The sequence below is a fragment of the Chiloscyllium plagiosum genome, unplaced genomic scaffold (genome assembly GCF_037043375.1).
Source record: "Chiloscyllium plagiosum isolate Xiang-an unplaced genomic scaffold, Cpla_swu_hap1 HiC_scaffold_12, whole genome shotgun sequence".
Taxonomy (NCBI): Eukaryota; Metazoa; Chordata; class Chondrichthyes; order Orectolobiformes; family Hemiscylliidae; genus Chiloscyllium; species Chiloscyllium plagiosum.
In genome coordinates this window covers 46,147,686-46,174,785 of record NW_028270150.1, presented here as the reverse complement: position 1 = coordinate 46,174,785, position 27,100 = coordinate 46,147,686, and the positions used below count along the sequence as shown (strand labels likewise).

Sequence of the window (27,100 nt, the reverse complement as noted above, 5' to 3'; positions counted from 1 at the left end):
TCATGTCTTTTTGTGGTTAGTTGATGTTCATGTATCCTGGTGGCTAGTTTCTGCCTGTTTGTCTAATGTAGTGTTTGTTACAGTTCTCACAAGGTAATCTGTAAATGACAATAGTTTTGCTTGTTGTCTATATAGGGTCTTTCAAATTCATTAGCTGCTGTTTTAGTGTGTTCGTGCTTTTGTGGGCTACCGTGATGCCAAGGTGTCTGAGTAATCTGGCAGTCATTTCTGAGATGTCTTTGATGTAGGGTAGTGTGGCTAGGGCTTCTGGACGTGTTTTGTCTGCTTGTGGACTGTGTTCATTCTTTTTGAATACACTGTATAGGTGATTTTCCTCTGCTCTGTGTAATTCCTTTGTGCTGCAATGTGTGTTGGCTCGTTGAAATAATATTCTATTTCAGGCAGGACAAACAGGCAGAAAACTAGACACCAGGATACATGTAAATCAACTAGCCACAAAACGACATGACCCACTCTCACTACTATCCTTGCATATGGATGAGGAAGGGTATCACTTCGACTTGGACAATACATCCATCCTAGGACAAGCCAAACAGGGACATGCACGAGAATTCCTAGAAGCATGGCATTCCAACTCAAACTCTATTAACAGTTATTAATAGCCTATTTATTAAGACCATTCGCCAAAAGCTGACCTGGAATAGTCACATTAATACTGTGGTTGCACGAACAGATCAGAAGGAGGAAGTTCTGTGGTAAGTAACTCATCAAAAACTGTCTGCTGCCAAGACATACATCAGGTTCGAATAGTCTCCACTTGCCTGAATGAGTTAAGCTCCAACAGCACTCAAGAAGCTCAACTGGACAAACAGTCCTTTTGACGTGCACCCCATCCACTATCTTAAGCATTTATTTCTTTCACCACCAACAAACAGTGATTGGCATGTGTACAGCCTGCCAGATGCACCAGAAACTCACCAATGCTCCATCTTTCAAACAGCATCTTTCAAAACCATGACCTCTACCAACTTGAAGGACGAGGGCAGTAGATGCATGAATCTGCCACCAGCTGCAAGTTCCACTCTAAGCCTCTCTTCATCCTGATTTGGAAATGTATTGCAGTTCCTTCACAGTCCCGGGTCAAAATTCTTAAACTTCCTTTCCACACCAAGTGGACTTCAGAAATTCAAGAAAACAGTTCAGCGCCACTTTCTCAGGACAGTTAGGGATGGACAGTAAACACTGGCTAGCCAGCAACACTTACAATACATTTTTAAAATCTTTTAATGCAGGTAAAGATCTGCTTGTAACAGTTTCTAGCGTACTGTTGTTATAATACTGAATGGACTCACATACTCTTAACATTCGCCTGTACCTGTGTTTTTGTTGTTGCGCTGTTTACCTATTATTTACTTTTCTATGCTACTTAACTATGTGATCAGCCTGTCTTGCTCGCAAGACAAAGGTTTTCCCTGTGCCTCGGTACACATGACAATAAATTTAATTCAATTCAATTCAGGTTTCTTTGCAGGATTGTAATAGGACAGTTGACCAAAACCTGCTCACTGAGATGCCATTTAAAGACCAGCTTAGAGGAGCAATACTATTGTGAATAGATTTAGAAACAAAATTCCACAATTTAGAACCTAGGCAACAAAGACACAACTACCTACTCAGAGGGATGAAAAGTTTGGATGTGTAAAATCTCAGGATTGAATGGGGTGGTTGGGGTGGTTGTTCAATTTGTAAGTGACAATTGGATGGTTACTGCAGCAAATAACTGTCATTCAATTTCGTCTTAGTGTGAATATTGCATGTATCTTGTGAAGGTTTTTTTTGAAGGTCTCAATCTGTCATAGTAATTCGGATATACAGCTTTTTAATGTCCTTGATTCACAGCTATCTTTACAGCATGTTGAGCAGTTGACATTATCTAGTAGATGAATAAATCAAGTCATCCTTGGGCAATATTCTTTATTGAAAACCTTATCTGGGCTAATAACATGGCCCTGATCTTTTAGAAAGTATGTGATGATTCATTCTTTTATGTTCCTTTTTCAGGACAATTCTGTGAGCCAGTGTTTCTAAGTAGCATCTTATCTTGGACTACTCACACATCAGTGAGTCTTTAACCAACTCAATGCCTTCATTCATCTGTTAGTCAATGGCATATTTTCAGTACTTAAAAAAGAGAAACCAACATTTTTAATTGCTCAAAGTTTGTGCGAAGATTTGTAGCTCGGGTGCTCGTTGTTGTGGTTCTGTTCACCGAGCTGGAAGTTTTTGTTGCAAACGTTTAGTCCCCTGGCTAGGCGACATCATCAGTGCTTGGGAGCCTCCTGCGAAGCGCTTCTTTGATGTTTCCTCCGGTGTTTATAGTGGTCTGTCCCTGCCGCTTCCGGTTGTCAGTTTCAGCTGTCCGCTGTAGTGGTTGGTATATTGGGTCCAGGTCGATGTGTTTGTTGATGGAGTTTGTGGATAATAGGTATCTCACGAAAAGTTTCATTATTATTTATATTGAAGTAATACATTTGGTAAATGATTACAGTAGCTATGTAATCATTCAAACTTCCTCTTTGATGTAATCATCAAGCTTACCATCTTCCCAGGCCTGTTCTTTGATCTTTCTCCAGTTTCTCTCCTATCTGTCTTCATGCCTAATTCACATTCATCTTGCCCATACGTCCTACCTCCTGTTCTTCAATCTAGTTCCATCTACATTGTTGACCATGTGGCTTCCATCCCTCTCTTCCCAAGTTAGTTAATGTTGATAGCCGTTCTCTTCTTTCAGGCACTGTACCTCTTCCTTTGACCCCATTCCCCTTCTCAAACAAACAACCATAATGTCTCCAATCTTGTTCCATCTCCCTTTTCTCCAAGCTGTTGAACATTTAGTTGCCACCCAAATCCAGATCATCAATCTCAAAGTTCCATATTTGAATCCTTTCAATCGAAATACCAGTTTCTGAGCCAGTTTTTATCAAAGCCACAAAATTCAATTTGACAGCAACAAATTCAATCTGTCCTTTCTTTTGTTCTTGACCTATCTTCAGCCTTTTTTTGGTACAGCTGATCCTACAGTTTTCTACTAATACCTCTGCACCATCGTCCAGGTGATTGGAACTGAACTTGCCTGGTTCTCTTTCTACTGAACTGAAGCGAGAGTAGAATCTGCAATGCCTTCGCTTCCTACACCCAGGCCTCCTGTGGTATTCCCAAGAATCAATCTTCGGTTGTCTCCTATTTCTCAGCTACATCTTGGCAACATCACCGAAAACATCATTTGTACATGTGCAATGACACCTAGCTCCATCTTACCAACACACTTCTTAACTCCTCGACTGTTGCTAAATCATCTTACTGCTTAACTGCAATTTCTAATTTGTTTGAGCAGAAATGTTCTTCAATTAAATATTGGGAAGACTGAAGCCATTGTTTTCAGTCCCACAACAAAGTCTGTTGTGTAACTACTGTCTCTATGCCTATCTCTGGAAACTGAGGCTTACTTAAACCTGACATGATCACCACGACAAAGATTTTATTTCACCTCAGTAATATCACCTGAGTATGCCGTGCTTTAGCCTTAGCTGATTGCTGTAATCTCCCCTTGTCTCACATCCTTCTAAATGTCTGGTAACCTAATTCTTGTTTCTTGCGCATCTCTCATTTTCATTGCTCCACTGTTGGTGTTCATGATTTCAGCTGCCTCTATATTAGGATCTGGAATTCCCTACCTAAATAGGCTGCTTTTCTACTGATATTTGATTTCTGAGATGTGACAGTTTTCCTGTGAGTAGAATGGGACTATGCATAAAGTTTAGAAAAATGAGACGTGATTTGAATTTGATTATTATCTGAAGAGAAAAAAAAAAATTGTGAGGATATGGGAAGAAGGCAGGGCAGTCAGACTAGCCAAGTTGCTCTTATGGAGAGCTGACAGAGTAATCATTCTGTGATTTTTGCTCTCTGAAAACATACTTTCTCAATCAAATGTATGTCTTTGTGGTTCATGATATCTGGGCCAAGTTATGGACGTCATCCTTTGCTTTGTAACTTGACCCTCTCTGATTGATTGCACACTTATCTGCCTAGTAAGGACACCAATAATAATAATGATAAACTAAGTACTGAACAATTGATAACGGTGAAAGATTGGTTCAGAAGAGTGGTCCAGGACATTGAACAAAACATAAACTTCAAAATCCGAGTATTCTTCCTTTTTGCTATTATCACCACTCCTTTAAGAATTATTACAATTCTACAAAATGTATTGGAAGTACTTCATAGGCTTGCTCTGAAATCGAGTAACCTATGTGGTGCAGTGCTAAATCTTCAAAATGAATTATTGTTTTTGTCTAGATTTCGAGTGAAGCAGCCTCCACCCAGCACTGGACTCAGAGTATGTTTTAAACCAGGACCTGTAAGTATTCGCTTAATGACAAAAATGCCTCCATATAGTAATAATTGCTGACTATCTTTTTTAAAACAGTTAATTATGTCAAATAGTTCTCAAAATCAGCTGAATGTAGTTACTTGGTTCACAAGATAATGATAGATGAAAAATCAGCATAAATATTCCCATCCTCCTTCCCTACCTCCGTTAGCTGTATCTAGTTACTTCTTGATTGTTTCTGGGATTTCAAGTCTGCAACTCTGTTTTTGAAAACCATAAAACCCAGGTCCATGCAGTAATTACATGAAAAGAAAAGCTTGTTGATATCAATTGTTAATGTATCACTTTCCAGTTTGAACCTATCTTTCTACTCTCTTATTTGAATTTAATCTCAATTATTTTAAAGTAAACTGTTCCACAGATTTAAACTGTTCCATACAATTATATAATACTAACAAGGAGAATGTATAGCATATAAACAGATTCATCTCCTCTGTGCTAATTTTTATCCTTCATATTAATCTCACCTATTCCATTTACCTAATCTCTATCCAGGATTTGCCATTTACTTCTTGAGTTTCCTTTTGAAAGAGTCTAAATTATTTACCTCAAACATTTCAATTTTATAACAACCAAGTCAAGATTTTTCTGCTTGTTTACCTGTTGGATTTATTATAACCATCATTTTTATGACTACCTAGAGTTGGTTTTCTTCACGGCAACCCTGTTTATTCCATTCATAATTTTAAGGCTTATGAATACTAATTTAGTCAGATCTTCTTCATTACTCTGACTATATCACTCAGTTTTTTTTGTCTCTTATATTCAGTGCTTCCAATTTTTGAATGTGGTATCTTCTTTGGAGCTCAGAATTCAGAATTGAGCACAGTATACCAAGTATAATCTTTTTTAAAAACAATACAATTTGGGTTGTATTATACTTTACTTCTCAGGATATGGGTAACATAGATAATAACTGCCAGCTCTAATGAAGAGTCACTGGATTCAAAACATTAACTCTGCTTTCTTCCCACAGATGCTGCCAGGCCTACTAAGTTTTGCCAGTAATTTCTGTTCTTATTTCAGATCTCCTACATCCGGAGTTCTTTATTTTATTTTAATTTAATTTATTATAATAAATGCCATCTTTGCCAATCTGTACATGCTGCTGTGAAGATGGTAGAGGGCTCTTGAAATGCTAGTATATGGATGGTGAGATGAGACGCTTCTAGCATTACGATCTCCATGAAGACTGAAAACTGTTTAAAATAATTTCAAATTTTTAGTTATTCACTGGAAGAATGACACATTTACTGTATGAGAGCTAAAGCAAGTAACACCATTTAACACTACATTTCATTAGCAGGAGTACTTTACAGCTGAAAATCTCGACAGCACACTCCTTGTACTTTTAATTCTACTACTAAGAGTTTGTCTGTATCTAACATGATCCTGAGAGTTCACTCCTTCTTGTGGCACACAGCTCTCAGGAATTTACTATAATTCTCTCAGTGTTCTCTCTCAGGTATGGGATTTCTTTCAGTCTTTCCATTAGTACTGTCATGGCAACCATCCAACTCTCCTTAAAGCCCTTATGAGGGCAGCTGTGGACTTCCATCTCCACCAAAATATTCAAAGAAGGGTCACTCAATTTTTATTGTTTTTCCACTCAAACTCTGACCTTTATAAATAAACATAACCCAGGCTTTCAATTACAATTACTCAAGATCTGTTTACCGGTTTCTCAAACTAGGTGCTTTAATTTATTTTACATTAGAATTTCAGTCCCAAGCTAAAAGTTTATTCATAAAATAAAAGAATTATAAAATTGCATACTCGTAACACCTATGCAGAAAAAAAATGAAAACACATCTCCAGTGTGATCAGGTTTTCATTTCTACATTTGAAATGCAAAAAGTTACAACATACTGCATATTTTACCACAGCTGTCATCATATGCAATTCACATAATAATCCAATGTTCTATAAATCACTCTATGTTGACAATCTTAGTTGAGCTTTTTGCTGAATTAACAAAGATGATTAATGAGGGCAGGGAATTAGATGTCTGTATGGTCTTTAGCAAGGCCTTTGACAAGGTCCCTCATGGCAGACTGATGCAAAAGGTGAAGTCACAGAATCATAGAGATGTACAGCATGAAAATAGAGCCTTCGGTCCAACCCGTCCATGCCGACCAGGTATCCCAACCTAATCTAGCACCAGGCCCATATCCCTCCAAACCCTTCCTATTCATATACCCGTCCAGGTGCCTTTTAAATGTTGCAGTTGTACCAGCCTCCACAACTTCCTTTGGCAGCTCATTCCAAACACATACCACCCTCTGCGTGAAAACGTTGCCCCTTAGGTCTCTTTTATCTTTCCCCCTCAAGCTAAACGTATGACCTCTAGTTCTGGACTCCCCCATCCTAGGGAAAAGACCTTGTCTATTTATCCTATCCGTGTCCCTCATAATTTTGTAAACCTCTATAAGGTCACCCCTCAGCCCCTGATGCTCCAGGGAAAACAGCCCCAGCCTATTCAACTTCTCCCTATAGCTCAAATCCACCAACCCTGGCAGCATCCTTGTAAATCTTTTCTGAACCCTTTCAAGTTTCACAACATCCTTCCGATATGAAGGAGACCAAATTGCAAGCAATATTCAAACAGTGGCCTAACCAATGTCCTGTACAGCCACAACATGACCTCCCAACTCCTGTACTCAATACTCTGACCAATAAAGGAAATATACCAAACGCCTTCTTCACTATCTTATCTATCTGCAACTCTACTTTCAAGGAGCAATGAACCTGCACTCCAAGGTCTCTTTGCTCAGCAGCACTCCCTAGGATCTTACCATTAAGTGTATAAGTCCTTCTAAGATTTGCTTTCCCAAAATGTAGCACCTCACATTTATCTAAATTAAACTCCATCTGCCACTCCTCGGCCCATCTGATCAAGACCCCATTGTAATCTGAGGTTACCTCTTCGTTGTCCACTACACCTTCAATTTTGGTGTCATCTACAAACTTACTAACAATACATCTTAAGCTCACATCCAACTCATTTATATAAATGACAAAAATTAGTGAACCCAGCACCAATCCTTGTGGCAATCCATTGGTCACAGGCCTCCAGTCTGAAACACAACCCTCTACCACCACCCTCTGTCTTCTACCTTCAAGACAGTTCTGTATCCAAATAGCTAGTTCTCCCTGTATTCCATGAGATCTAACCTTGCTAACCAGTGTCCCATGGGGAACCTTTTCGATGGGATCTGTGGTGAGCTGGTAGGTTGGATACAGAACGCAAAAAAAATGTGGATGCTGGAAATCAGAAAAAACTCAAAAATCTCAGCTGGTCTGCCAATATCCATGGAAATAGAGCAGGATTAACATTTCAGGTCCAGTGACTCTTCTTCAGAAGCTGTTCTGAAGAACAGAACCTGTTTAGAACAGATACTGCCAGACCTGCCGAGTTTTTTTTTAGCAATTTCTGAGGATAGATGGTGGCATGGTGGCTCAGTGGTTAGCACTGTTGCGTCACAGCGACAGGGACCTGGGTTTGATTCCAGCCTCGGCTGACTGATTATGTGGAATTTGCACGTTCTCCCTGTGTCTGCGTGCATTTCCTCCCACAATCCAAAGATGTGAAGATTAGGTGAATTGGCCATGCTAAATTGCCCATAGTTTTAGGTGCATTAGTTAGGGGTAAGTATAGGATAATAGGGTATGGGAATGGGTCTGGGTGTGTTACTCTTCAGAGGGTCGGTGTGGACTCGTTGGGCCAAAGGGCCTATTTCCACACTGTAGGGTTTCTAAAAAAAAGAGATATAGAACTGGCTTAGTCATAGAGAGTAACGGTGGAAGGATATTTTCAGACTGGATGTCTGTGACCAGTGGTGTTCTGCAGGGATCAGTACTGGGATCCCTGTTATTTGTAATATGAATGATTTAGAGAAGAGTGTTAGTGGTCTGATTAGTAAGTTTGCAAATGACACAAAGATTGGGGTAGCTACAGGTAATGAGGTAGATTTCCAGAGGATACATCAGGATATAGATAGGCTGGAGTCTTGGGTGGAGAAATGACAGATGGAGTTTAATCCAAACACAAATTGATGCATTTTGGGAGCTCTATTGCAGGGGGGATGTATTTCGTAAATGGCAGTACCCTTAGTGGCATCAACATACAAAGGGATCTAGGTATACAGGTTCATAATTCCCTGAATGTGGCAACACAAATGAATAAGGTGGTCAAGAAGACATATAGCATGCTTTCCCTCATAAATTGGGGAATAGAGTATAAAAATTGGTAGGTCATATTGCAGCTGTATGGAAATTTAATTAGGCCACAGTTGGAATATTGTGCACAATTCTGGTTACCACAGTACCAGAAAGATGTGGAGGCTTTGGAGAGGGTAAAGATATGGTTTTACCAGGATTTTACCGAGTTGAAAGGTATTAGCAATGAATAGAGATTGGAAAAAATTGGTTTATTTTCATTTGAATGTCAAAGGATGAGGGATGACCCAATAAAAGTTTACTAAAATAATTAATGGATAGTCGGGAGTCTTTCTCCCAGGGTAGAAATGTTAATTACTAGGGGACATTGGTTTAAAAATTGGTAAGTTTCAATGAGTTGTGAGAGACACATTTTTAGATCAAGGGTAGTAAGTGCCTGAATGCACTGTCAGAGGAAGTGATGGAGGAGGACCCAATATCAGCATTATTGAATGACAGATATATGAATAGGCAGGGAACACAGAGATACAGACCAACTAGAAGCAAAAGGCATCATTTGTTGGTGATGTCTTGGTGGACTGAATGGCCTGTTCTTGTGCTGTTCTTTATTCTTGTTTTGTGACAATATTTTGTTTTAATCTGTAATCAGGAGTTATAAACCAATAAGAATTTATAATTCTATTTCTACTGATGTCTTTTATTTCTCATAAGTTTATGAGAAATCATTTTGCTGGTAGCAGGAAGAGACTCCATTATTATCCACTTGTGAACTTTCAATAACCTTTGAATCAATCTGTTCATAATTCAGCTTCTGAACTTCAGTGCCCACATATTTGCAGGTTCTTTATCATTATTTCACAGTTAAACCATTTTCCTCTTGCTTAACTCAGTTCATCACCAGCTCCTCAGTCCCAGTGTTGTTCAGCACTTGAGATAAAATAATTTCCTCAAAATAATTGTTTGAAATATTTTTTCCTGCATCTCAATTAGCTACAAATGGTTAATATTGCTTCGGTTATCTATGTTTTATGAAAGCATGTTCTTTTGCAATCCCTTAACAAAAACTGAGATATAGTTGCTCAAACTATTCTCTTTCTTCTCCTAATAATTTGTTTAACTTCTTTTTATATCCTTTCAAAAATATCGACTCATCTTTGATAATCCTGTCCTTTGTTCATCCTTGTAAATTCTTATAGCTTCTTCTTTAAGCTTATATCCTTTACTTTCAGCTTGTTGATCAATAGACAGTTTTGTTCTCTGGAGTTGCACTTGAATCCATTCCAGCCTTGTGTCATTAAACAAGGCTGCCCTACAGGAATAGCACACACTTGGTGAACTTATTGTAGTGATGGTACAATAAGTACAAACTTCTGCCCTTGGTAGGAGAAAGTCCAACCCTCGAGCTATCAACCAATCAGAGTGACTGGCAGGTGTAGCAGTGCCAGAAACTTGGTAATGGGAACTCCTGGAATTACAATTCTCTCCACAAAGAGTAGCGATAAAGAGCAGAGTGAGACAAGTCCTGGACGTGTAGGTATTGGGCACTCTAGAGAGAAAGGTGAGGGTGGTGGTATTTTTGGGTTTTGCTGACTAGGAGGTGGGAGATGCAGTAAGGAGTGGGAAGAGATCTTAGATGAAAGTACACAAGGCATCCCTGAAGACATAACCCTATTCTTTCCCTCCTTTGAACCAGTCATTTTTAAAAAATATATAATTCATTTTCCCACTGCCCAATGTGTTATGGGATTGAAGACAGATTGGGAGCCTTAGTTGGGCAATAATTGGCCTCAATGGACGTTAAAGCGGGATACCTAATGGGTGCCTTGACAAGCCCTGTTATCTGAAAGGAATCGAGTTGTGGGAATGGGTGAGCAGGAAGATAGAAGGCTAGTCCATAGTCATCTGACATTTAATTACCTTCATTCAAAAGCAACAGGTTGTAAAATCAAACTGACAGCCTGTCTCACTGCATAATATTTCATTTCATTCTTAACAAAGTCGGCCTGTAATGAAATAAATTGTACAAAGACCTAACTGATTCCCACCAATTCAACTCTTTCTTTCCTGCAGGTGGCAGCAGGGTTGGCAACTGAGTTGGAAATTGAGCTTTATGCCATAGCAATTGGTTTGGAAAGTACAGAAGGAGCCGGGCATGTTTGTCATCACCTAGAAATCGACACCGAAGCAGAAGAATTGTTCCTTCCCATTATCGCAAATATCTTTTAATTGTCATTATTTTCTTACGCTAGGACTGATGGACAACACACGTTGTTGTAAGTCTCAATTTTGAGAAAGAAGTAAGGTAAAAACTGTCACAACATATCTTTCAGCGTTACAATCACAGAATCTTCTGACTAAGCAGACAGCATCTTTGGAAAACAAACATTTTGCTCTACCAGCTAGATTGGTCTATGTAAGATCAGGATTTGAAAACAAGGCCATACTTCATGCTGAAGCAGACAGAGGTTTTTGTTTCAGAAAAAAAGTTTCCTGAAATAAAGTGTTATCTATATCTTTAGCCAAGAAGAAACTTTTAGCAGTTGGAGTGTAAAGGTAAGTAACTGACCAAAAGACAGAAAATCTTGTTCTTTTCTTTACAAAGCATTAAAACGAATGTGAATATTTTTCAGTCTGCATTATAGCTGTGAGGAGCAGGGTTAATAAGTACAAATAACAATTAAGTCAAGTATAGTCTCTCGGCCCATAATGAAATGGGGTGCAGCAGATTCCTTTATTAGATAAAGAATATGTAGCAGAGAAGCAGTTCATTCAACCTAACAAGTCAATAAAGGTATTTACATTTAACCTACAACAACTGATCTGATCAAAAGCTGCAATCCTGCTATACACAGTCATGGAAAGATACTCAATAAAATAACTAAGAAGACGAAGGGGAAGGAGGCTCCATGCTCAATGATGCTGAAACCCAGCACAGAAATACAAAATATGAAGCTGCAGAATTTGCAACCATCCTCAACTAAAAGTGTTGAGTCTGTGATCCACCTGAGATGGCCCTCTGAGATCCCAACCATCATAAATGCAAATCTTGAGCATGACATCTGTCCTTCATTTTTCTTGCATTGCTCTTCTCCTCACCACCCCCCAACCCCCTGTCTAGTTTGTCTCGTTGATTTTACTTTCAGCAGAACAGATTCATTTCCTCTTTATCATCCATTGTCAACACCTATTTTATATATCTAACCCTCCTTTATCCCTTGTCTTTTGCTCTGGACACTCTCACATTCTGTACCACTCTCTCCTCCTCTCTACAAAATCAGTGATGCTGCCATCCCAGGGAAGAAGAATAATGCTCCAGTCTTTAGCCTTTTATCAGACTTTTGAGATGGAAGCAAAATATGCTGATGCTGGAAATCTGAAATGAAAACCAAATACTGGAGAAACTCAGCAAGCCTGACAGCATCTATAAACAGAGTTAATTTTTGAGTCCAATATGACACTTTTACAGAACTGAAAGGGGTTTGTGCCTTAGACAGAGTCAGCAAACACTGCAGAAGGATGTCAGAAAAAAGAACCACCCAACATTTAGCCTATTCATATTTTTGATCACATTAAATGAATGTTCCCTCTCCTTGGAGGAGAAAGTGAGGTCTGCAGATGCTGGAGATCAGAGCTGGAAATGTGTTGCTGGAAAAGCGCAGCAGGTCAGGCAGCATCCAGGGAACAGGAGAATCGACGTTTCGGGCATAAGCCCTTCTTCCCTCTCCTTCCCAATCTGTCAAATAAGTAATCTCAAACTGAAATAACATGTCAATATTCAGTCATTCGAGTCCTTTATTTTATGTACTTCCGAGATCACTAACTCTGTCTGTTCTAAGTCATCCCAGTTCTGTAAGCTGACCTGAGTGAATCTTTAATCTAAAAAGCATTCTGTCAAGAATGGGAGGCCACTGGAATCACCCATCTTTGAGAAATCTCGATGTAATCTAACAAAGCTCTGTATAATGACAGAACAGTTATCTTAAGCTTGTACAGAATGATTCTGTTAATACAGCATACATTTTTTTTCTCAACTGCTTTCAGATTATTCCCTGAAACTAGTGTTCACTGTTCTAAGTTGATCCTCCCAATATGGTTAATCCAGGCTTTATCTAGATTAAATATTAGGTATTATGCACAGTTGTGGATGCTACATTATGGGAAAGATGAAAATGCATTGGACAAGATTAGTGAAGTCATTTACGAGAATGATTCCAGGTTTGAGAAACTTAGGAGAATAGATTGAAAAGTTGGTAATGTTCTCCATGGAGAGAAGAAGGCCAAGAAGAGATCTGATTGAGGTTTTCAAAATCATGAGTGGGCTGGACAGAGTTGATAGGGTGAAACCCTTTTTTATTCTAAAAGAAACAAGATGAGAGGGCATGGATTTGAAGTGATGTGCAAATGAAGCAAGGGTGTGAGAAAAGAAATTATTTACAAAGTGCGTTTTTACAATATGGAAAGCACTGGCTAGAAATGTAGTGGAAGTAGGTACAGTTGAGGTATTCAAGTGGGCTTTGGATGGTTATTTGGATAGTGATGATGTGTAGGAACATCGGGTAAAGTTAGGAGATCATTGAGTCTGTGCAGACATGGTGGGATGAATGGTCAACTTCTGCATCATCATAATTCATTTTGAGGAGACAGTGTTGAGTATTGCTAATGGTCCTTAACTTTCCCAGTAATCATAAAGAGCATCACTTGGGATCCCTTCAAGCATATTCCCTGTAATAGTTACAGGCAAAAAGGTAGTTCCTGGATTGATTTGTACACTTTTTGAAGATCAGAACTAAGTAAGAGATCTTCTGATTTAAAGTAATAATTCAGGACTGTCATACATTATTGAAGAGTTGGACAAGGGGTTCAGATAGCACCTCTCCCTTCTTTTCAAATGCCCTTACATCAATGCATTGTAACCTATAGAGGAGAAAGTGAGGTCTGCAGATGCTGGAGATCAGAGCTGGAAATGTGTTGCTGGAAAAGCGCAGCAGGTCAGGCAGCATCCTGGGAACAGGAGAATCGACGTTTCGGGCATAAGCCGATTCCTGAAGATTCCTGAAGAAGGGCTTATGCCCGAAACGTCGATTCTCCTGTTCCCTGGATGCTGCCTGACCTGCTGCGCTTTTCCAGCAATACATTTCCAGCATTGTAACCTATATCCTCAAGTATTTTGCAATTTCCTATGCTGTACAAGGTTACATCTCAAATGCTTCTATTATTTACAATAATGCATTTGATGTCTGGCATCCACAGGAGTAGACTGATGCATAATAATTTAAAGCTGTGCTTTGTGAAGGATCTAGCAACAATCTTCGATATGGTGTCGGCTCTGCGTGTCACTGCAGTTGACCATACCACTGGTTTGGTCGACTCAACATTACATCCTTTATCAGACTTTGAGTTACCATTGAAACGTTCATTCACTTAATCTATCAGCTATCGCACTCATCATTCAGATAGTTAGTTAGGTATTGCAGGGAGAGAAAGTTCTGTCTCTTTGACATGCAACTCAGAGTGCTTTCTTAGCTAATCTGCAGCTCTCCAACTCACTTGATTAAACTTTAAATGTGGGTGACCTTACCTCCAAGTATGTATTGGCAGTGTCACAGTGACATTTATCACATGTCATTTGTTGGATTCCCCTGGACTCAACTGGAACACCAACATATTCTACAAATTTTATATTACTCCGCAGTCAGCAGCATCACAATTGGTTAAGTTTGCTCAATTGGATCCTTACTGAGAACAGAAATAGCATTGTGACTCATGATGTTATAGTTGGAACCTCCGGGATCTGCCATCATCCCTGGAGGTGAATTTGGGATTATAGTCTGGTTAGGTCATCAGATGGATAATGACCTTTCTTTGATTTTGGAAAACTTTGTGAAAAGACTGCTTCTGATATTCAAATGTATGATTATTTCTTAGGTTATTGATGTTTACAGAAACTATAGTCGTCTTTGTGAAGAGGAGAAAAACTATCCCTCATATAGATCCAAAGAAATTCAGAATTTCTACTGATTGTTTAACTTTGATAAAAATTCTCACATGCCAAAGGAGAAAATATTCCTTTGTGAGTATAACCAATATTTCTGGATGGGAAGTGATATTGGCGTTGTTTTTCAAAGCTCCCAGGGTTTTTACTTTGAAGCAAAACCATAAAGTCAAAATCCTTCCAGAGAACTGAAGCAACAGGCATTCAAGGGAATTGAACATAACCACTGCACAAGGTATTTGTTGCCTGAAATGTGTTGCAGAAGGTGCTGTTGAGCTACCTTCTGCAGTTCATGTTCTGAGGTACATCCACAAGGAAAGGTACTCCAGGGCTTTAACTCAGAAAATGAAAGATGACAATTTATTTCCAAATAGGGATGATGTGTGACTTGGAGGGGACTCTGCAGGTGAAAGTGTTCCCAGTTGTCTGTTGCCTTTGCTCTTCTAGGTCGAAGAAGTTTTGAAGGTGCTTAGAGGAGGCTTAATCAGTTGCTGCAGTGCATCTTGTAGATAGTACATGCTTGCTACATTGCATCATTGGTGGAGGGAGTAAATGCTTAAGATGGTGAATGAAGTGTCAATCAAGTGGACTACTTTGTCCTGAGTAGTGTCAAGCTTCTTGAGCATTGATGTTCTCCTGATACTTGACAAGGAATTTTTAAATCCTTAACCAGATATACCAGTTTTAACAGAAAGTATTTACAAGAACAGACCAAAGGACTTCCCACAAGGTGGAAAAGCTGCAGGAGTGCGACTGATCAGCACTGATCCTACCTCCCGCATGGACATCATAAGGCCTCGTAAACCTCCAGCAAAAGGTACAAATTATGCATAAGTTAATATTCTTTTGATGATCTAAGAGCAATAGATTCAGCTTAGGCTATTCTCAGTTAAATCAAATGCATTACTCACAGTCTTTTGCTAGTTCTCTGCTACACTTAATCTATCCCTATAAATATCCACAAACCTGCCTAATTGTTGACCAAAGAATGTATAATACTAATGGAGTTAAACAACTCCACTCCACCAACTGCAAAATGGTTAGAGGTATTGCTGACAGAAAAGAAGATGTTGTTACATAGGACCTTCAGGTTACAGCAGTGCAACATTCACGTGTGTTGAAAACGTTGTGTTCAAATTAACACATTTCCTGAGAAATGAAGAGAAACTTAGAATAGATGGAGCTTGAGAATGACAAGAATGAGAGACTGGAAACTAATGCTGAGGAGAAATATCCTCAAAAGATCCAGACAAAGAAATGTGTGCAATAAAAATATTAGTCAGTAAACAGGAGAATAAAGCAATAGGCCAGAGCTCCTTCTGCTGCCTTTGCCTTAGTTGTGGCAGAAGGAACCAAAATTAGCAGTGAGGTATGTTGCCACCTCAAAACACTCCAAACAACATTTTCCTTCTCCAACCACCTCTTCCCCCCCCCTCCCCCCCACCCCCACCCCCAAACTGGAAAAAACTTGGAGACATGTCTTCTCTACCTATTATATGTGATCTCTAGCGGTAGGCTAAACCTGGATTCCCAGCCTATTTTCTTTCAAAGTCTGATATTTCCACAACTTTACAAAGTCAAAAAAAGAAAGACCAGAAGAAACTCATAATGCTGAAGAAGCTCAGTGGGTCTGGCAGAAACAGAATTAATATTTCAAGTTCAATATGACTGTTGTTCAGAATTAAGTTCCAGAGTCATACTAGACTCAACGTTAATCTGGTGCTCTCTCTCTGGACATTACTATATCTGATGAGTTTTTCCAGTATTCTCTATGTTTGTTTTAGATTTCTATTAATAATGGATAATGTAAGGTGTAACATACCTCTTTATTTTCTTGGTGAAATAGTCCCATTTCTATTTGAGCAAGTGCTTCAGGTTTTGACAGAAGTGAGGCCAGGAAGCAGAACAGACATATAAATAGGTGGATTCCAGTCGTTGTGTGAGATTCCTGCCTAATTTTCCACCTGTAATTGTTCCAATACTGGAGATAAATTGGTGAAAAACAATGCTTAGTACACTGTCATAGGGTTATACAATATAGAAATAGACCCTTCCATCCAACTCATCCATGCCAACCAAGTTTTCAAATCTAAACTATAGTCCCATTTGCCTACATTTGATCCCTCTAAACCTCTCCTATTCATATACTTGTCCAAATGTATTTTAATAAATGTTGTAACTGTACTTGCATCTACCACTTCTTCTGGCAGTTCATTCTCCATCCGAACCACCCTCTGTGTGAAAAAGTTGCCCATCAGGTACCTGTTAAATATTTCTACTCTCATCTTAAAAAACATGCCCTCTAGTTTTGAACCTCCTACCCTAGGGAAAAGACCTTTGCTATTCGCCTTATCTATGCCTCTCATGAGTTTATAAACCTCTATAAGGTCACCCCCCCAACCTCCTATGCTCCAGTGAAAAGATCCCAGCACATCCAGCCTCTGCTTATAACTCAAGCACTTCAGTGGGATCAAAAGGGGATGGAAAAGCCATTTGCAGCCATATGAAACTCACTGGGTTAGCAGACTCTGACACTCTCCAGCAGAACCATCTGATACATAAGACAGCCAAGAAAGAACAGAGGAATATCATGGTCCTGGCCACTCTTAATGTGCCAATGATTGCTGCTGTTCAGAATAACAGCAATCTTTGGCTGTTTAGTCTGTCAACAGGAATTATCTGTACCAGACTGGCTGTTTTAGATGTTCACAATCTCAATTAGCAGAGTCACGCCAGGAAGTTCAGCATCTTCTGAGCAACTACTTCTGAGTTGTGCTGCATTCCACAGCTGTCTTTACAGGTATGGGAGTCATGACCCCCTAGATTTCATCAACCAATCCCACTAGGATTTGTAACCTACAGTTAGGGAAGTGCTGACTGCGTGTCTGCATAAACGTACTGAAATTCAAGGTGTTGGCAATTGTTATTAGTGTTTGCATATGCTTATTCTATAACAATTTCTGGTGTCACAATTTATTCAATAATAAATAACATTCCCTTTTCTTTTCTTAGGCTCAGTCAATACCTTCCTGTTGTGTGGATCTTAGAGCTCCAATTTATCATGAAACAAACAATTCCAGCACTCGTCTATTTTTCTTTAATTTTGCTAGTTGCCACTGATTCAAAGCAAGAATTTATGATTTTGATAAAATGATTTTCTTGTTTAATGACAAAAAAGTGTTTTTACCCCAAACATTCTAATGCACAATTTTGAAGAATTTGTTTTGTAGCCTTAATGTTGTAGTGATAACAATAAAACCATCAATATCTAACTGAGGAGGTCGACTTTATTTTAAAGGAAGCTAAGACTCTTGGTTTAGTTTTTGTCACTCATGAATAACTTAAAAGGGAGAAAACTAAAATCTTCCAGCTGTCAAAATCAAACTTGTCCATTCCTATTCTGGGTTGTATTAAAATCTGCTTGTATTCTTGCAACCTTCATTGGGTCATGACCTTAACCATAAGAAATTCACAAAGTTTTTTCCTCATCTCCAAATTTCCCAATGGTTTTGTCTCAAACCATCACTGCAATGTTTTCCCTATAATAACAATTCATCCTTCTAGTCACCTGAGTCTTTAGCTGCCTCAAAACCAATCCCTGGAATTTCCACCATATGCCTCTATCATTGTGTTCCAAGCTTTCATAAAAACACTCAAAATTAATCTTTTCAATCCATTTTGACATTGCCTGTTCCTAAGTCTCTCTCTTGGTTCAGTGCCTATTTCGTTATTTCCTCCCTTGAGAAAAGTTCCTTGGGATCGTTTTCTACGTTGCATGTATTACATAATCAAAAACCTCCAGCTGTAAATTTTCTGCTTTAAGGTAGTGCCTCACTTGTGATTTATGTCTTTCTTGAACAGGAATTTGTGATGAACCAGTTTATGTTGAGATCTCACTCGACACCACTGTTCTAAACTTTTATTCTTGCAGATAACTGAATAAGCCAATGTAGATTTCCAGGGCTGCCGACATGGGGTTTTGCATGTCTGAAGTGAAAACTCCCAATTTCTCACAGCTTATTTGTGATGATGGACCTAGTTTCTGATGATTTGATTCATGGTATTCGGGAAGTTATCATGATACTTTTACATTTCATGGGGCAATGCTTCCACTATATTTTAACAGTACAAGATCCAAATGGTCGCTTGATATCAATGTATGTCTAATATTTCTATGCTGCTTCAAAAGATCACTAGCATCTTCACTGCTGCTAGGAACAGTTGTCTGATTACTTAGCACTCATTGAAATACAAAATACAAAGAATCAAAGATATTTAAATGCTTGAACATGAGTCAACCAAATATTCTTTAATCCTTTCGAGATAATGTTCTGTATACATTGCAATCTGATCAGCAATAAGCTTTTCAGACAGTTCTCTAAAGCTTTTCATTCTACATTCAGTACTTCCAGGTTAATTGATTTGTTTGGATCTCTTGTGAAATGGGGAAGTTTGCAAATCCTTCTGCATGCGGCCAATTTCTGCGGCAGCCCTACAATGAGATGGAATTTTTGTTGGTGCAGCACCAGTCAGCAGATTCCATCACTGCTCCAGCCATTGATGTCACATTTTTGGAAGGAAATCACACGGAACCTACTTTGAAATCTGATCATCTTTCAGAGTTAATTTTACGTAGTATGCCCACCGACATCTAGTTGCTTGGAAGGCAAGAGTTGACATGTCTTATGCCTCCACCAAACTCTGTCAGCCATCACAGCAAGATTCAATATCTTCCTTGTACTGTGTTTCTCACAACATGTGAATTTATCATCTACCATGTACACTTGTTATGGTGGCATTCTTGTCAGTTGAGTATAGAGGAACTGGTTCATGGTGGAGTAGTTGAGTGGAAGCTAGTATTTCCAGCTGTAAAGAAGACCTCAAAATCTTCAGAAATAATCTCTGCTGTAGCTTGCCTTGCATTACGAGGAAATTAATAATCATAGAATTTTACAGTGTAGCAGGAGGCCATTCGACACATTCTGTCTGAACCAGCTCCAAAAGAGCTACCCAGCTAGTCCTATTCTCCAGCCTTATTTCCATAGCCCTCTAAATTCATCACTTTCAAATATATTTCCAGCTCTCTGTTGAAGTCTCCTATGCAATCCACCTCCACCACTCACATATTTATAATTTTGAATACCTCAATAAGCTCACGTCTTAATCTTCCCTGCTCCAAGGGGAAGATGTCCAGTTTATCAAATTTTTCCTTTTGTCTAAAATCTCTCATTCCTGGTATCATTCGAGTAAATTTCGTTTACTGTCTCAAGGGCTTTAACATTCTTCCTTAAATAACGTGCGCAGAACTGAGCGCAATACTACAAATGTGGTCTTCCTTCTTTTGGGCTGGAGAATAGGACTAGCTGGGTAGCTCTTTTGGAGCTGGTTCAGACAGAATGTGTCGTATGGCCTCCTGCTACACCTTAAAATTCTATGATTGTTAATTTCCTCCTAATGCAAAACAAGGTACAGCAGAGATTATTTCTGAAGATTTTGAGGTCTTCTTTACAGCTGGAAATACTAGCTTCCACTCAACTACTCCACCATGAACCAGTTCCTCTATACTCAACTGACAAGAATGCCACCATAACAAGTGTACATGGCAATGCTCTAAGCCTCTATTTATCAACCAAAGGATCCTATAATATTTCTTAACAACTGTTTTAACTTGCCTGGCCACCTTCAGAGAATTTGGCACTCCATCTGTTCCTGTACTCCCCTTCAAGTTGTACCATTGAGCCTGTATTGTCTCTCCATGTTTGTTCTACCAAAATGCATTATCTCATATTTCTCTACATTGAAGTACATATTTCAAGTAGTCTGCCTATTTGGCCAACTTATCAATGTCTCTCTGAAATTGCTGAGTGTCAACTGCACAATTCATTATTTTCTCTTGCTTAGTATCATCTGCAAATTTAGAGATAGTGCCCTCAAACTCATCTCTAAATCATTTACATAAATCAGAAAAAGGGATCCAATACCAATCCTTGGTGAACACCACTTTCAACTTGTCCCTGGTCTGTGAAATGCCCATCTAGACCTACCTTCTGTTTGCTATCTTTTAGCCAACTTCTAATCCATGCTGCCAAGGATCCATCAACCCAAATATTTCTAATTTGCTCCCCAACCTGCCCTGTGACACTATCAAATATTTTCTGAAAGGCCAAGTATACAACACCAACAGCACTATCTTCATCCACTACCGGTGTCACCAAAAAACAACTCAAAATTTGTCAGACACAACATACCCTTGAGAAAGCCAAGTTGACTGTCTAGTATTAACTTATTTTTCTCCAAATGTACATTTATTTTAACCCTTATTAAAGCCTCCCTCAGTTGCTCACTGTTGATGTCAAGCTGACAAGTCTGTAGTTTCCTGGGTTATCCTTTGTCTCTTTCTTAAACAATGCCATCACGTTTGCAAACCTGTACTTCCTCAGGACTAAGAGGCTGGAAAATTTCTGTCAACAGCTCCACTATTTCCTTCCTTACCCCACTCAGAAATCCAGCATGCATCTTTTACTATTAATATGTTTGAAGAAAATGTTATTATTTGATTTAGAGTAGTCTGCCATCCTTTATTCATGCTTCTTCTTAGCCTTCCTTATTATAGCCTGAGCTTCTCTCCTTATTTGAGATCTGTTCCCAAGATACTCTTTCATTAACAATACATTTAATATTGGTATGTTGGATCAATGCTCTATCATAACTTGTTGGTTTCTTGAAAGGAAATGTTACCTGTTGAAGAGATCACAGAATATGAAGAAGCATTAAAAAAATAAGAGAGCTTTGCTCAAGCAGCAACTGAGAACACAAAGATTCTCAATCCCCATCCCTTAACGGTTAACCCAGAATGGAAGCCAGTTATTGCCTATTCATCTCCAGAATATAGTGTCACATGCCAATTGTTTGCATGTTCCTTTCCAGTAGCATGGCATTGTGTGGTGTTTTCTCCAGCAGAAAGAATGCATAGTATCAATTGACTACTCCAGGCTCACCTTCCTGCATCACTTTGTAAACTTGTTGGTGTCACAGAGCAAGAACTTACTATCTATCAAGACTTTAAAATGCTGTAATCTGCCAACATTTCCATGAAGGAATTTTAATCAGCAAATAAAACAAAGGTGATTTACTACCACCAGTTTTTCATCTAGAAGTAGAACTTTAAAACGGTGGCAAGTAATTTACTGTATACAGCACAGAAGCAGGTCCTTTGGTCTAAACAGTCCACGCTGACCATAGTCCCAAACTAAACTAGTCCCATCTGTCAGTACTTGACCTGTATCCCTCCAAACATTTCTTATTAATGTACTTATCCAAATATTGTAACTGTACCCGCATCCACCTCTTCCTCTGGAACTTCATTCCATACATGAATCACGCTTTGTGTAAAAAAAAGCCCCTCACATCTTCTTAAAGTCTTTCTCCTCTCATCTTAAAATAAGATCGTGAAATCTTCCACCCTGGGAAAAACCTTTGCTATTCACCTTATCGATGCCCCTTGTGATTTTATAACCTCGATAAGGAAACCCCTCAATCTCCCACATTACAGTGAAAGAAATCCCAGCCTATCCAGCCTCTTCTTATAGGTCAAACCTTCAATTCCCAGCATCATCCTGGTAAATCTCTTTTGAACCTTCTCCAGTTTAATAATATCCTTGAAATAAATCAACTTTTCATAAATTGGATCCTTGACTCATGATACCATTACCGTCAAAGGAGCTAGACGTCTACTCAGAAGTCTGAATTCTTAAATCCGTTTCTCTCACTACAGCTGCTGCTAGACCTAAGTATTTTTAACATTTCCTTTTTAGTTTCCTCATTAGCAGTATTTGCTTTCAGACTTGAAACATCAACTTATTTCTCTAAACTGATGCTGACTCCCCTGCTGAATGTTTTTAACATTGCCTGTTTTTCTGTTTGTCTAACATTTGGAGTTTTTCAGTGTCTGTTTAATAAGAATAGAGATTTTCAGGGATGATTCAATATCATCCAATGTAGATTTTATTGATCCAGGTATTGCCCCAGAATGCTTTAACTTGGCGAGCAGGTTATCTACATGACCGACAGCAGCATTTTTCAGCATTTCTGGAAGCTGGGGTGGAACACAATGTATCTCTAGTACTTGTGAAGAAACAAGAATGAAATGGTCCCCAAGCCTAATAATTGGGAAACATCAAGCATGTAGCACTTAAGAATAAGCTGGACAGTTAAAACTAAATGAAAGCCTATGAGAAGTGTTTTTACATCTATAATTAACTCAACTTTTACTATTAATATGTTTGAAGAAAATGTTATTATTTGATTTAGAGTAGTCTGCCATCCTTTATTCATGCTTCTTCTTAGCCTTCCTTAGTGGGCCTGAGCATTAATAAAGATCTGAACTAGTGAATCTCCACAAAAACATTAAACTCATGTGATCTACAATAAGGTCATTTATATGCTATACTTTTTACATCAACATCCACAAAAAGAATTGTTTGCACTGAACTGATTCTTGAATCTTTACCATTTCTTTGAGGAGTCAAATTAACATTCATCCAAATGCATCTTACCAACAACAATGATCATATTCATTTAGTTTCTTGTCCCTGTTGGTTTCCAAGGCTTCACATTTCAAAGGTTAATTTAATAAGTTGCCTAATTAGCCAAAATAAGGAGAAAAGAGCATATTAAGTCTGGATTTTAGATGGTTTGCAAACATGATGGCATTGACGAGAATCTCTTTAAACTTAGATAAGCAATATAGGAACAAATTACTGCTGATGCTGGAATCTGTATGAATACATAAAATGCTGGAAATCACAGTGGGTCAGGCAACATCCATGGAGACAGTAAGCTAATGTTTCAAGTCTAGGCTGACTGAAATTCTGTGATTTCCAGCATTTTTTGTTTTCGATAAGCAATATCCTGTTCCTTTGGTGGTCTTCCCGCGTAGATATTCAAATATCTTTATAGAATAGCCAAAATTAATGTTGTCTTATTGGTCAAGAAAAAATAATTTAATATCAAAGTTTGCTTTGTTACCTAGTAAAGTCCTTGGTCTTTTCATTGCAAACATTTGCTTGTTTGATAACACTGCCAGAATATAATTACAGTCTTCAACTCCACTGTTATTCCCTGCCACCAATGAGTCAGCTTTGAACTCATAACTAAGTTTTAGTTGTCAGATAAAATAATACCTCGGCTTTTTCCTTCCATATGAATTTTCAAGATCAATATCACAGTGCTGTATTGTAAATGTTTTAGCTAGTGATTTATCAAAAAAGAAACATAGTGTAAATATACATGTTCCAGGATTCTTCCATCCAATTCCACCACCTGAACCGCAGTGAGGCATAATTTCCACCTGCCAGTCTGCCATAATCGACAAATCTCAAGGTCATTTGTATTACATTGCCTAACATTAATTCCAGCACCTCCTAAGTGCCAATTCACAGTGTAGCAATTCAACAGTAGTAACTTCCAGTGTTATCAGCGTTGCTCATTGTAAACAAGGAGGAATTAATTTGTTAAGAACTCTTCAATTTTGGGGTTGCTGCAATCAACGAGTATCATGAGCCCCAATCCCTCCAGGAAGTTATCATGCACCGCAGGTTTGCCTGCTTCAGATATTTGGGAGAATGGATAATGAAAGACAGGAAAATCTCCAAAATCTGTACCTGGAATGAAGTTACAAGGCATCTGCCTCATCTCCAAAAGAAGAAAAACTGCAAAATCCAAGCTCAGCTGGATCCTCTTGCAAATTCAGATCCCACCACACAACTTCCACTTCAGAACTATCTCTCCAGACTCAGCCATTTTAAACCCTCCAAAAAGAAGCAAGTCAGAATCAATTTTTGTCATGGATTTCAAGTCAGCATATGAAGTGTTAACATGGGAGAAAAGTGTCATTGTGTGTTTCTCTGATGCAAGTCTTTCCACATGCAAAGTCAGGCCCTCAATCTCTGCCAGATAAGTACATCAGAATTTACAAACAAAATAATTAATATAAATTAACAATTTCAACCAGTTGGATCATTCTTGGCCTTGACCTGAGACAAGTTCTTTCCAGCACCTTCAATAGTAACAACGTTTTTAGTTTTCAGGTTTGACTTACACTTGTAATTATGGTCAATTTATTATCAATTCACCATTAGTTCAATGAATCTTAGTCTTTTCATAAATAATCCTGGTCTACCCAGTTTGCTTTTTTTCGCGGAATATAGATTTTTTTTAAGATTAGATTAGATTACTTATAGTGTGGAAACAGGCCCTTCAGCCCAACAAGTCCACACCGACCCTCCAAACAGCAACCCACCCAGACCCATTCCCCTACATTTACCCCTTCAACTAACACTACGGGCAATTTAGCATGGCCAATTCACCTAACCTGCACATTTTTGGACTGTGGGAGGAAACCGGAGCACCCGGAGGAAACCCGCGTAGACATGGGGAGAACATGCAAACTCCACACAGACAGTTGCCTGAGGGGTGTGAGGCAGCAGTGCTAACCACTATGCCACCGTGCCGCCCTGACATCTATGTGCCAGAAGACTGGAGGATAGCAAATGTTGTCCCCTTGTTCAAGAAGGGGAATACAGACAACCCTAGACCAGTGAGCCTTACTTCTGTTGTGGGTAAAGTGTTGGAAAGGATTTTAAGAGGTAGGATTTATAATCATTTAGAAAGGAATAATTTGATTAGGGACAGTCAACACAGTTTTGTGAAGGGTAGGTCATTCCTCACAAACATTATTGAGTTCTTTGAGAAGGGGACCAAACAGTTGGATGAGGGTAAAATGGTTGATATGGTATATGGATTTCAGTAAAGCATTTGAGAAGATTCCCCACGGTATGCTATTGCAGAAAATATAGAAGCATAGGATTGAGGGGGATTTGGTGTTTTGGATCAGGAATTCACTAGCTGAAAGAAGACAGAGGGTGGTGGTTGATGGGAAATATTCATCCTGGAGTTCAGATACTAATGGTGTACTACAAGGAACTGTTTTGGGGCCACTGCTGTTTTTATAAATGACCTGGATGAGGGAATAGAAGGATGGGTTAGTAAATTTGCAGATGACACTAAGTCAGGGTTGTGGACAGTGCAGAAGGATGTTGAGATTACAGAAGGACATAGGTAAGCTACAGAGCTGGGCTGAGAGGTGGCAAATGGAGTTTAATGTGCAAAAGTGTGAGGTGATTCACTTTGGAAGGAGCAACAGGAATAGAGAATACTGGGCTAATGGTAAGATGCTTGGTAGTGTGGATGAACAGAGAGATCTGAGTAGATGAAAGTGAGGACTGCAAATGCTGGAGATCAGAGTCAAGATTAGAATGGTGCTGGAAAAGCACAGCAGGTAAGGCAGCATCCGAGGAGCAGGAAAATCGACATTTTGGGCAAAAGCTCTTCATCAGGAATCAGTTAGCAGAACTCAGCCAGAGCCACAATGTACTTATGCATAGATCCCTGAATGTTGCCACCCGGGTTGATAGGTTGTTAAGAAGGCATACAGTGTCTTAGCTTTTATTGGTAGAGGGATTGATTTTCAGAGGCATTAGGTCTTGTTGCAGTTGTGCAAAACTCTGGTGCGGTCTTGTATGGAGTACTGCGTATAGTTCTGGTCGCTGCATTATAGGAAGGACGTGGAAGTATTGCAAAGAGTGCAGAGGAGATTTACCAGGATGTTGCCTGGTATGGAGGAAAGGTCTTATGAGGGAACTGAACGACTTCAGGCTGTTTTTGTTAGAGAGAAGGTTAAGAGGTGACACACAAATTCGTGAAGCATTCCATATTTTTTGTGTATGGAATGAGCTGCCAGAGGAAGTGGTGGAGGCTGGTACAATTGCAACATTTAAAAGGCATTTGGATGGGTATATGAATAGGAAGGGTTTGGAGGGATCTGGGCCAGGTGCTGGCAGGTGGGACTAGATTGGGTTGGAATATCTGGTTGGCATGGACGTGTTGGACTGAAGGGTCAGTTATCGTGCGTACATCTCTATGACTCTATGACTTAATAGAGACATACAAGATGGTCAGAGGATTAGATAGGGTGGACAGTGAGAGCCTTTTTCCTAGGATGGTGATGGCTAGCACGAGGGGACATAGCTTTAAACTGAGGAGTGATAGATATAGGACAGATGTCAGAGGTAGTTTCTTTACTCAGAGAGTAGTAAGGGCGTGGAATGCCCTGCCTGCAACAGTAGTAGACTCGCCAACTTTAAGGGCATTTAAATGGTTATTGGATAAATATATGGATGATAATGGAATAGTGTAGGTTGGATGGGCTTCAGATCGGTTTCATAGCTCGGCGCAACATTGAGCGCCAAAGGGCCCTTACTGCGCTATATTGTTCTATGACAAAGCAGTATTTGCTGCCCATCTTTAATAACCCCGAGTGACCTGCTGGGCCATTGAGGAGTCAACCATGTTGTTGCGAATCTGGAGCCACAGAGATAAGATGATGTAGAAGTGACAGTTCTCTGAAGAAATTAGATAGTTTTCTAAAGACATTCAACAATAGTTTTAGTAATAAC

General features: G+C 39.1%; 1 protein-coding gene across 5 annotated transcripts in view; it reads left to right on the top strand.

Moving 5' to 3' along the window:
• spag17 (sperm associated antigen 17) overlaps window positions 1-17,851 on the top strand; it is a 228,948-nt gene extending 211,097 nt beyond the window's left edge. For all 5 annotated transcript variants that reach the window (XM_087992764.1, XM_087992765.1, XM_087992766.1 and 2 more), the window contains 4 exons: window positions 4,321-4,381; window positions 10,664-10,808; window positions 15,265-15,402; window positions 17,598-17,851. In XM_087992764.1, coding sequence (XP_087848890.1) covers window positions 4,321-4,381; window positions 10,664-10,808; window positions 15,265-15,402; window positions 17,598-17,632 — 379 coding nt within the window. In that variant the 3' untranslated portion in view covers window positions 17,633-17,851. The remainder of the gene's footprint in view (window positions 1-4,320; window positions 4,382-10,663; window positions 10,809-15,264; window positions 15,403-17,597) is intronic.
• The last annotated feature ends 9,249 nt before the right edge of the window (window positions 17,852-27,100 follow it).